The sequence below is a fragment of the Typopeltis vanoorti genome, chromosome 26 (assembly GCF_054136105.1).
Source record: "Typopeltis vanoorti isolate ZY-2024b chromosome 26, IOZ_Tvanoo_1.0, whole genome shotgun sequence".
Taxonomy (NCBI): Eukaryota; Metazoa; Arthropoda; class Arachnida; order Uropygi; family Thelyphonidae; genus Typopeltis; species Typopeltis vanoorti.
This window is the reverse complement of record NC_143574.1, coordinates 28,777,523-28,790,092: the sequence shown is the minus strand read 5'-3', so window position 1 is coordinate 28,790,092 and position 12,570 is coordinate 28,777,523. Positions and strand designations below refer to the sequence as shown.

The following is a 12,570-nucleotide window of genomic DNA, read 5'->3' as shown; positions in this document are numbered from 1 at the left end:
CGTGGTCCAGATGAATGACGTCACCTACTTCGTAGTTATAAACATGACAAGCAATTTGGATCGCTTGAGGATCTAAAAGCTTTATACGTAACTGGAAGTAATGTCTACAATTGTGAAAAGAACCTAGCATACAAATGTCCATTAAAATCAGAGTTGTACAAACAGAAAAAATAAATTATTCCTCTGGGCAACAGAAATAACTGAGGTGATCACATCCTGGGTCAGAGGAGACTCGCTTGTTGCTTTCGACGCCCCTCAAAGACTCACTTCTTCATTGGTGGAACCTTTGACGCTGGACAATCCGATGTCTTCGCGCATGGTCCTCGAAAGACACGTGCAGTATCTTGGTCTTCTTCTTAGACTTGGACAACAACAGCAAAGGAGTTTGGTGAACGCTCGACGAAAGTCACGACTCCAACAGGCGTAGATGAAAGGGTTCATGCCCGAGTTCAACCACCCGAGCCAAGTCACTACGGAGAACACCAAGTCTGGCTTCATGATGCACACTTCCCCGCACACCCCCATGAGAATGTTCGTGACAAAGAACGGTAACCAGCACAGAATAAACACCCCCATCACTATCCCCAGAGTCTTGGCAGCCTTCCGTTCTTTGGCCAACTTAGTCAGTTTGCGACTCAGCGAAAAGTGCTTCCCGTTTTTGTTCGGAGATTTAACTTGACACTCGGGTGAGAATCTGGCGGTGGCTCTATACACTGTCCGACATCCTTCGGTGTGGAACATCCCCCCGCGATGCATCCTTAACGTGACACTAGTGCACGGTTCGCCGTCGTCCATCATCACCTGCTTGCTTCCCAGACGCAGGCTCCGCGTTTGTTCTACGGCAGCTCGGTAGATGCGATAATAAGTGAACACCATGACAGTCAGCGGTCCGTAGAAAGAGACCGCGGAGCTGAAGATCAGATAACCCACGTCGTCGGTGAACAGACACTGATACGGAGGCGGCGGGGTCAGAGACGCGGCCCTCCACCAGGTGATCGCCGGGAAAGAAATCAAAGCGGAACACACCCAGACGAGAGCGATGAGCATGCCGGCTCTGGAAGGAGACATCCGACTGGGATACGATATGGGGTCGGTGACTGCCCAGTAGCGGTCGAGTGAGATGACGCACAAGTTCAAAATGGACGCGGTGCTGGCTAAGACGTCCAAAGAATGCCAAGTGTCGCACCAGTCCTGACCGAACGCCCAGTACTTATCCATGACCTCGTGGACGGCACTGAAAGGCATCACAACCGCCCCTACAAGGAGATCCGCGGTAGCCAGAGATGTGATGAAATAGCTGGTGACTGTGTGCAGATACTGCTCGCGGCACACTGCGATAATGACTAGAACATTGCCGCACACGGTGATGACGCAAAACAGTGCAAGGATCACGGCTAGTGCAGAATATTCCAGTTGGTAGTCGGCAGGAGACCAAGGAGTATCGTTGAAAGGCACCTGCAGGGCTGGAGTGTGAGGAGTGGTGACCAGGGTAGTGGTAGTGTTGCAATGCTCTGCAGGGGAGGAAGACGCCCAGTTTGTGTGGTTCACAGGAGGTTGGAGAGGACGAAATCTGAGCTCCAGTGCTAGCGGTGAGCTACTCATAGTGGAGGATTGGAATTGTCGCACCGACCATGCCGGTTGCAACACACGAACACCCGCCAGCAACGTGAAGAGTCTGACATCTGCGAGTCGTTAAGGTGATCTGTGCTAGGATCACCAAGTAGTCTTCCTCCGTTAAGTCTTGGGCGCCATGGAACCCTAGAAAGAGAAATTCACATTCAGTAACATTGCCAATGTTCGCTGCGATCTCTAACATCAGTCAATAACTGCTAATAGCACGTGAGAATAGCCTAATATTGAGCTCATTCTCTCGGTGGAATTCGGGTTGCTATACAGCACGCACTGCACCATGTACAATTTAGTTTTCGCAACCACACGGTCTCACTAACACTCTGTCAGATTCATATGAGTAGAGAGGCTTAGCAGAGTGATCTGTCGATAACATAAATCAACAGTAGAATCTAGAAATATCACAAAAATAGAAATAAAATCCATGGCATTTAAAGATAGAATACTTCGCTTGTATTCTACAATTCAGTTATTTAAGAGAGAAACTGCGTTTGTATTTAAAACTACATTCGCCCTTTGGAACAAAACTTGTTTGTTAAATCCTAATCTAACTAGCGCCAGCATTTTTCAGTTCAACGCGAATCTTTCAATATTTACTAAATGTATACAGAAGGGAGTTAACTTGTGCTGCTCGCTATCGCTGCGTTGCAAACTTAGTCGGTGGTTAAAGGTGGATTGTGTTTAATGACGCTGAGGATACTGTGACAAAACTAACTATTAATGTTCAGTTAATTAACACTACTAGTTTGGTCCTCTTAGAGGACGGTAATATATATATATAACACGAAACAAGCTGCACGAAATGGACTTAAGATTTCACTGCTTCTAAAAATACAAATCCACTGCAGAGCAGCTGATTTTTATAAAAATAGTAAATCATTGATTTACTGAGTTGAAATAAATCACGAAGGTCTGGCTGTTATCTTAACACATTAACTAAACTTGTATTGCTGCAACGTACTCTTATCGTGTACAAAAGAACATTTTGTGATATTTTAATTCATTTAATGAATAAATACGATTTTTTTTTGGCGTTTTATCTTTTTCTCTGTGGGTGAAAAATGAATTCATTTATGAAGTATGAATATGTTTATTCAATGGGGAAAAAATTCGAATATTAATGGTGATTAGTTATCTTGGTGTAGGAAGTGAGAGATTTTTCACTGTCATTTTGAACGCTGACGCAAGGGAGTTAGACAAGGGAAGGCCTTGGTTACGGAGGAACAAAATTTTAAAAAAAAAATGTAAAAAAGTGAAGATTTATATCCTCTGTCCACAAAAAAACGGAACTTTTTGAAAATAGAAGAAACTAGTGGCGCCACCTGCTGTATCTTTTTGTTGTCGAAAGCGGCAACCTTCATTAGTGTTGTGTCAACTGTTTATGATATTTGTTTCATTAGAAGCCGAGTTATAGTGCCAAGAATGACAGTGTGTTTTGACGAACGGTCGGTCGTCACGATATTCATGCAGTATGCGACCAATTCTCGCTATCAATCGCTTCAAAACTTCGAGATAAAACTCACCATTGACCGTTTGGCCAGGCGGAACGAATTCTTTGTGGATAATGCCCTTGGAATCGTAGAAACAAATCAGCATTGTCTTTACTTTTGACTTCTCCAAGCGACTTTTTTTCGGATGCCCCTCTTCTGGTGGTCTCCACTCAGCACTCTGGCGCTTTGTTTCGGGCTCATACTCAAAATACCACGTTTCGTCACCAGTAACGATCGTTTCAAGGAAGTTTGAGTCCTTACGAGCAGTTTTAATGAGGTCCTTGCAGTGTTCAATTCGATACATTTTTTGGTCGTCGGTCAATTTGTGGGGAACAAATCGCGAATTCAATTGACGAAGGCCCAAACTCTTGGTCAAAACGAGTGCGCAGTTGATTTCGGAATCCCCAGTTCATCTTCAATCAATCTCATGGATGATTTCAAGTTTTCTGTGATGAAAGCACGCACTTTTTGGATGTTAACTTCGCTGAGTCCAGTTCTTGGAGGGTCCGGCTTTTCGTCGTCCTCAAGCGTCTCACGACCACTTTGAAATCGCTTAAACCCCTCGTAAACTTGAGTACGGGATACGCATTCATCACCGTGTGCTTTTTTGAAGTATTTGATGCGTTTAGGTAAAACTTTTACCAAGATGAACACAAAAGTCCATCGCAGTTCTCCGATCGAAACTCATTTTCCGACCGTTCGTCAAAACACTGTCACCCTTGGCACTATAAATCGACTTTTAATGAAACAAATGTCATAAACAATTGACACCACACTAATGAAGGTTGCCGCTTTCGACAACAAAAAGATACAACAGGTGGCGCCACTAGTTTCTTCTATTTTCTGAAAGTTCGGTTTCTTTTTGGACAGAGGGTGTATATCTTTAAAACCTTGACTTGATGCTTTATCAAGCTAACTCCAGGTTTATTAAAAATGAAATGCATAACATCCCATCATTTGGTCTCCATTCTCTGTTCGTTGATGACGTAACACTTGACGTAAGTATGACGAAATTCATAGTGTCTATAGCTTGTTATCCTCCATCGTGTACGTTGTTGTTATAGTGTAGCAAACTCCTTAATGTGGATCAGTGCAGAAAGTGCTACTCCTCTCTTTGTTTTAGCAAATACTTGAGACAAGTGTCAGCTACATACTTGACGAGACTCTCTCATTCTTATGGCAGGGAAAAAAAAGGAAATAGAATGGCATTTAGGCTTAATTGTCCACTTGCCAGCATACATTCTGATTATAGATAGGAAAAAATTCAAGTGCTTTCATCCAGCGGGACTCATCCGATTTTTTTTAAGTAGCCACACGAGCAGCGATGTAAAAGTACAGATGGAAACAAACTTTTATGAAGGAAGTTTTAATCTATATCCCAGAAAACGGATCTTGACATTAAGAAGTTTTATCTGGAATGCTTAAGAAGAATTTGTACGATACCACTTCAACAAAAACATAAAACTGCAAGAATATCTTTGTAAAGTTGTCTTTCCTCTGAATTTTATCTAATGTAATTCTCCATGTTCGTGCGTCGTTACCAAAACCCGGTAGCCATTATTTTTCCATCAGATTGAAATGGGCAAAGTATGAGCGAATAATGGGAGAGATTGCTGAATTAAAGGCGCTATTCGCGCTAAATGAAAAACACGCTTAGTTCCACACAAATAACGACATATAAAAGGATAGCTTTAAATACACACATCACAAAACAATATAGGGTTACTACATCAAACGTTGAAAGAATAAAAAGAAAGAGCAAAATACAGGAGACTGAAAAATAAAAACTCTGGCTGTAATCATCAGCCAGATGCTGAACATTCGAATAAATGCATTTGGTAAGAAATGTGCCGGTTGCTATGACAACTGATTGTACGTTCCCATGTAGGCTTTGACCGAATCAAAGACACATCAGAAAATAAGTCAAAAATAAAAACTGAGGATAACAAACACCTCGTGAAATTTTCACACAACTATTCTAGAAAACTGGGAGTTACAATGCTGTGTCCCTTTGCGCCCCTGAAAATGGTTCGATAAAAGCCAAAATTTGAATGACTCGACAAATTTTTGTAACGATTCTTAAGTATCAAATTTCGGCAAAATCTGTCCAGTTACAGTTCCGAATATATATATACCGGAAAACCTCGCTTAACGCGAAATTGATATGCGCGATAATCAGTGAGGGAATGAGTGAAATAATACTATTTCCCGCTTTAAGCGAGTGATTAATCAGTTAACGCGATTTTTTACTTTATGAGACATTTTTACTTTACGAAATTTTTTTTCTCACCAATCTGCAGCGGGTGGCGTCACTTTTCAATGTAGCAGCCCGTGGGCAATGGCGGTGGCCAGCAACACTCAGCAGTTGACTCAAAGACTCAAAACGACTAAATTTCAAGAGGAATGTAAAAGATTTACTGCGAGTTTAGGATGGTTTGACTGGTTTAAAAATTGAACTGGAGTGCATAATGTAAGAATAACTTGGGAACCTGCTAGTGCTGATAAAGATTCTGCAGTTAAGTTTCCTGAAGAACTGCAAATACTTCATTTTTTTGAAAAAAAAATAGCTCAAACCAAATATTTACACACATTAAATAAAAAAGATTAAGCAATCGATTTTTATTAACTATGATTTTATCCTCTAATATAGCTTTATATTTTTTTTTTGAAATTTACGCTAACTGATGGATGAATTATAATTATTCCTATTGTTAATTGTATTCGCTTAACGCGATTTCGCGCTAAGCGAAATCGCGTTAAACGAATATACGCTTTTTTATTATTTTTTCAAATCCAAGCTGTTTTATTGTCATTTAGGATGCATAGTCAACTTTCCATTGCCAGCGAGATCTGCCAAAATTTGGCGGCAAATAAAAGGGGCTTCTGCATAAACTAGTACTAAGAACAAGTACTTGTGTATACATATCCTTTCTCTCTCTCTCTCTCTCTCTCTCTCTCTCTCTCTCTCTCACACACACACACACACACACACACACACACACGTTTAAACGTATTTAGCTGAGTGAGAGAATTAACATCCTTTTATTGATACAGTGTTGCTATTAAAATGTCTCTTTAGCTTGTAACAGAGTTCTAACGTGTAATCAAACTTATCCATTACCTTAGCTGAAACAACACAAGTAGTTTGGATAAATGAGAGAAGAGTTGTATCAACTAAAATGACTCGCATATACAGCTATTTGTTGCTATTAAATGTAAACTAACTTCCTGTTAAGTGAGATTAATTCCGAGTTGTCGAGGGGATAAGTGTGAGCCAGCGGAGCACATCTTTGATAAATGGTAACAAGTCAGGACGCTATGAGAGATAACTCAATACAGGGTGAGCTCCTAATACCAACAGTCATAATATTTTAGACATCTATCTACATTATGCGAGTGGACTTCAACAAATGTAAAGTGAAAGCACAGACAGCTATAGAGAGGGCTTTCCTGTTTGGTGATCTGTGAGATTTTGCGAAAGGTGAAAATCTATGATAAAAAAATTAGTCCAGGTGCTTCCAATTGATATTTTAATCATAGTTACTTTGACTAAAAGGTTTCGATTTTTCTGAATTAATCATTGGCAGTGAGTTTCCATAGTTCGATCGATTTCAACGAAGTCCTTTGATTGAAAAGATCTCAGAGCGAATCCGATCTAGGACGCGAAAAATTATTAGCATTTTTCAACTAAAGGTTAGTTAGCCAGTCACATATGGAGGTGGCTTAGTTTTTTCTACAGGAAACTCGATTTTTTCATCCCGCAATCAAGGCAACAGAACACACGCAATATACAGCCAAAGGAAACTACGAGAAAAAGAATTAAGCAACCCTATTCTGTCAGTTGTGGTTTGGCAACTTACCTGTTTAAGTTGCCAACTTACCTTCTCGACTTCCACCATAGATGGCAACACTATCGAGAAGATTTTTTTTTTCTACGTTGGTACATCTGTCATAAGCATCTATGTGAAATTGCAGGTCATTCTATCAAGTAGTTTGTTTTATACAGATGTCTGAAGCAAAAGTGTTGTCTGTATGTATCCCTTGAAATGGATAAAATGAAGAATCGTGCTGTTAACACCAAACGAAATTCATTCAAAGTTCATAAAAGGTTATAGGCTCTCTTCTCCTTCGTTTTCAACAATTAAGAAATGGACTGCCGAGTATAAACGTAGCCGTACCAGCCTTGAAGATGATCCACTTGAAAGACTTCCAAAAAGTGTAACACCAGAAATCATTGATCAAGTGCACGATATGGTGTTGGATGACCGGCGAGTCAAAGTGCGTGAAATTGCTGAGACTATAGGCATTTCAAAAGAACGTGTAGGATATTTTGCACGAAGAATTGCAAATGAAAAAGCTTTGCGCAAGGTCGCACTTGCTCACAGCAAATCAAAAAACGCACTCGCATGAAAATCTCTGAACAGTGCTTGGAGCGTTTTAACAAGAATAAAACTGATTTTTTACTATGGATGAGACTTGCATTACACACCAGAATCCAAACAGCAGTCAAAACAGTCACAGAAGCGGGTTGTCCAGTGCCAAAAAAGACAAAGTCGGTTCCATCAGCAGGAAAGGTCATGACATCGGTGTTTTGGGATGCTAAAGCATTTTGTTTATTAATTATCTTGAAAAGGGTAAAACAATAACTGGGGAATGTTATTCCGATGTTTTAACCAGACTTTTCTTCGAATCAAGAGGTGATTGCAGCTGTAGAGGGGTATTTGGCAGATCTTACTGAGAACTACAGGGATGGGATAATGGTGCTGGAGCATCGCTGGAATAAATGTATTAGTCTTAAAGGAGATTATGTTGATAAATAAAAATAATTTTGAAATTATAAATTCATTTTTTCATTGTTATCCCGAGAATGTTCCAGACTACCCTTGTATACGGAGTGGGTTCTTACAGAAAACTAGAAGCATCTCATTCTTACGTTAGCTGGTGGATTGCTCAGATCAGTTAAAACTAAGACAATGAAGCGAATGTAACTCGTCAATTGCGTGCGTGTTTTCTTTTGGTAGGTTAGTCTGTTTTATGGAAGGGAAGAACCTGTCACCTCTGTATGATACCTCCTAACTCGCGTTGTTGATGTATTCAAAGGAGATGATATACTTCCTAAGGATCCAATCATGATCCTTAAGAATATTTCGATGGATTACTGGGACACTTTTTTTTTCTAAAGAACCGAAATACATACATTAACAGGACTCTACTTTTTTTAATCAAGTACGGTTTTGAAGCATCCTATGCTCACCTTCCATATTATTATGTTTAGTGACCAACAAGTTAAATAAAAAGGGATTCAACTTTGAAACAAATAAAAAGCTTATCTTTACACTTTAAAATTATCGCACGATAAAACACCCCAATACTGCATTCCAATAAATTTCCAATTATATTTGTATGTTAATACCAATTCAATACGCCCAGTTTTCCATCCTTCCAGGTTTTTAAACTGGGAGGGTACCACTGTAGCAAACAGAACAATCTTCGCTTGTACCAGCAGTTGTTTCTATTCTCAGTGCTGAGGGCATCTCTTGGATGAATCCGATGATTGATTGATGTAATGGCTGTGACAAAAACGCACTCACTTCTCTCTGAAATGTTTTTTTCCATTTTAGTTCGTTATTTGCGTGATACCGAACCATCTGGCCAAATTATTTCGATGAAGTATACATAAAGACTTGCAGCTAAAGAATTGCAGTTTCTGATTAGATTACAATTGGATGTCATCAGTAATACGGAAAAGATAATTCAAGCTGATTTAAGATTGTAAGGCAGACTCAGGTTGATTAAGAGATGTCAGTAGTATATTAATACAGGGTGTCTATAAAATAACTTTCCCTCTTTGGAGGCATCTGTAGCTAAAATCAATAAACGGAATGAGACCAAATTTTATATGGAGACTTTCGAAGGCATGGGGAGATGATTTCCGCGAAAAAAAGATTTAGTACCAAACGTCGCCGATAGGGGAAATTTTGGCGCTGGCGGATTTTCAATGTGCTGACCTTTCTTGTGTACAACAAGAAAGATCAGCACAAGACAAGTTCAGAACGCCACCAACATACACAAAGGATTTCAAATATCCCCACAGCCAAAATTCACATGGAGTGATGTGCGGGGATTGATCGAGGCGGCCATGCCATCGGAAAGAATTGACTGTTAACCCGACAGTCATTCGAATAACTGCCTGAACGTTTCCAATCCCTTTTTACGTGGAATTGGTGGCGCTGCTGTCACGTACGCGCAGTAAAATTTGCATAATCCTTTTTACCTGCATTTACTGCAAATATTTGACTGCTTTGGGCTCCGTCAGCACCAAAATTTCCCCTATCGGCGACTTTTGGTACTAAATTTTTTTTCGTGGAAATCATCTCCAAAAGTCTCAATATAAAATTTGGTCTTCTTCCGTTTATTGATTTTAGCTACAGATGCCTCCAAAGAGGGAAAGTTATTTCATGGCCACCTTCTATATCAGTTTTTCCACTTATCACCTTTGGATTTCGTATTTGATTTCAATGAACAATAATGACTCCGAAGCTTTGAAATTTGAAAAAAGTTTTCGATATCAGCAATCTTGATTATTATCGAAATAATTTGCAAACATAATCGTACTGTCTCGTTCGCAATTGGTGGTTTAATAAATTACGTTATGTTCCATGTTGACTTTCCTGTTCCTTTTACTCTTTGCATTTGCTCATCCTGCACTTCACAATTAATGTTCGATAATCATTATCGACAGTAGATGGAGTTTCCATTGTTTCTTAGTGTGAAGTGCTTTGTGAAACAATTTTATTCTTTTAGTTTAAAGGTGACAGAATTAAAAAGAACACTTCGATGTGAAAGATAGATTGTGCATGATACACACAAACGGATCTGTTTCTTTTCATTCGCGTTAATTAAACTCCTTGTTTGTTCTGATGTTCGTATTGAGGTATTCTCACGAACTCCTACACTTATTAAGGTACTTTAAGTATCTTCCTTTTGTGCATCGATTTAAATTGAAAGTCAGAATAGCGCGATGTTAATAATGTAACGTGAAGGAAACTTAATTACTTAGTTGTTTGATTCTTAAGCAATTTTTATTCCTTCATCTCTTGCTTTGCCAATTCCCCTAAAATTGAGTCTTGTTCATTCGCTAGTTTTGCAGTCACGTGACAAATCCTTGCCTCAAAGTTTGAAAATATATTCTAAAAATCCACCTTTACATTGAATACAATAAATAAATAAAAAGAAGACTCCCTCCCAAGTGTTTTTATTGCTTCTCTTCAGAGCATCTGTTGACGTCTACAAGAGAAGCAGCAAAAACTTCACGAAACATTGTCTGGAAGTTGATAAACTCTCACCACAGTTTAATCCATATTTTTCATAGTACTTTGTCGCTGTTTAATAAAAAAAAAGCGTGAATTCATAACATGTTTACTACTCTAGCGCCCTCGTAAATAAATGTGGGATTTGATAGAACAGCATTTCCTCGCTGGGCGCTGCTAACAGTGAAAAAAAAGAAAAACAGCCTTTCTCACACACACAGAGGAGAAGCCTTCGCTCGTATTCGTCAAATAAGAAAAGGCAATTAATATTATAACGAAGTATTTCCCAACGCACCATGTGTACCTAAAAACTCTGACAACAGCCAAAAAGAGAGGATGAAAACAAGAAAATATCCTCACGAAATTATACGTTGTGAGCCAAGTGATACAACGTAAACCTTTCAATCGAAGATAATAGTTTAAAAAGAGATTGTTTATTGTAAATGTTGGCATTGGGACTGAAGTAAAGAAGTGTAATTTCGTGTGGAGACAGAGCGATAGTACTAGGGTAATCGATTTTCTCAGTGGCTCCCAAATGCAAAGGGAAAATCACAATTGTTTAGATTCTCTGTATAATCCGCGAAACCATCTTTGAATTGTACGCCATTAAAACAATATTTCAGGAAAAACTGCCGTTTCGAAATGCCTGTAAAGTGTTTATAGAATTGGTTCTTAGCGTGTATCAGTTCGACGATGCAAAATTATTCAAATTAAGTGAATATTGAATCCAAGATTATTTCAAAGCCGAATAGAGAAACTACAAGAGTTTTATGCCGAATAGAGAAACTATAAAAGTTTTGGCGGATCCAAACGTAAGCAAACCTTCATGACTGAGGCAAGTCGTAGTAAAGGTGGAATAAGATCTGATCACTATCCTTAGTATTTCCCATAATGTTAAACACATCTCCTAGCGGACATGTATGATGTTATACATTTTGGGGAAGGTTTCGACCTTTGTTGAAGTCTCGTCAGTGGGAGCCAGACCCAAATGTCTAAGATCCAAGACCCAGACCCACATGTCCGTGGGAGCCAGACTCAGATGTCCCAGATGCCAGACCCAGACCCACATGTCAATGGGAGCCAGACTTAGATGTCCCAGATGCCAGACCCAGACCCACATGTCAGTGGGAGCCAGACTTAGATGTCCCAGATGCCAGACCCAGACCCACATGTCAGTGGGAGCCAGATCCAGATGTCTAAGATGCCAGACCCAGACCCACATGTCAGTGGGAGCCAGACCCAGATGTCCCAGATGCTGGGCCCAGACCAAGATGTCCCAGATACCGGACCCAGACCTACATGTCAGTGGGAGCCAGACCCAGATGTCCCAGATGCCAGACCCAGACTCACATGTGATTGAGAGCCAGACCCAGATGTCTAAGATGCCGGACCCAGACTCAGATGTCCCAGATGCCAGACCCAGACCCACATGTCAGTGGGAGCCAGATCCAGATGTCTAAGATGCCAGACCCAGACCCAGATGTCAGTGGGAGCCAGACCCAGATGTCCCAGATGCTGGGCCCAGACCAAGATGTCCCAGATACCGGACCCAGACCTACATGTCAGTGGGAGCCAGACCCAGATGTCCCAGATGCCAGACCCAGACTCACATGTGATTGAGAGCCAGACCCAGATGTCTAAGATGCCGGACCCAGACTCAGATGTCCCAGATGACAGACTCAGATGTCTCAGATGACAGACTCAGATGTCCCAGATGCCAGACCCAGACCCACATGTCAGTGGGAGCCAGACCCAGAGTCATACGGGTCTGACTCCCACTGACAAGACCTTAACAAAGGTCGAAACCGGTCAGGGTAGTGACCTCCCCCATAATGTATAACATCATACATGTCCGCTAGGATATGTGTTTTACATAATGGAAAATACTAAGGATAGTGATCAGAGTTTACTCTACCTTTACTACGAGTTTCCACAGTCATGAAAGGTTTGCTTACGCTTGGATCTGCCAAAACTTTATAGTTTCTCTATTCGGCTTTGAAATAATCTTGGATTCAATATTCACTTAATTTGAAAAAAAAAAAAAAAAAAAAAGATTTGACCTACAATAATCCTTGTTAGATAGGCATTTGATGTCGCTGGACCTAGACTCACTACCCCATAGAGTTTTGGAAGCGAAGTCT

The 12,570-nt window shown here is 40.3% G+C and overlaps 1 protein-coding gene across 1 annotated transcript in view; it reads right to left on the bottom strand.

Annotated features, from left to right (window-relative positions):
- Positions 1–204: 204 nt before the first annotated feature.
- LOC150092442 (dopamine receptor 2-like) overlaps positions 205–12,570 on the bottom strand; it is a 57,920-nt gene continuing 45,554 nt past the window's right edge. The window contains exon 2 of the mRNA XM_090415072.1: positions 205–1,758. Coding sequence (XP_090271198.1) covers positions 256–1,602 — 1,347 coding nt within the window. The 5' untranslated portion in view covers positions 1,603–1,758 and the 3' untranslated portion in view covers positions 205–255. The remainder of the gene's footprint in view (positions 1,759–12,570) is intronic.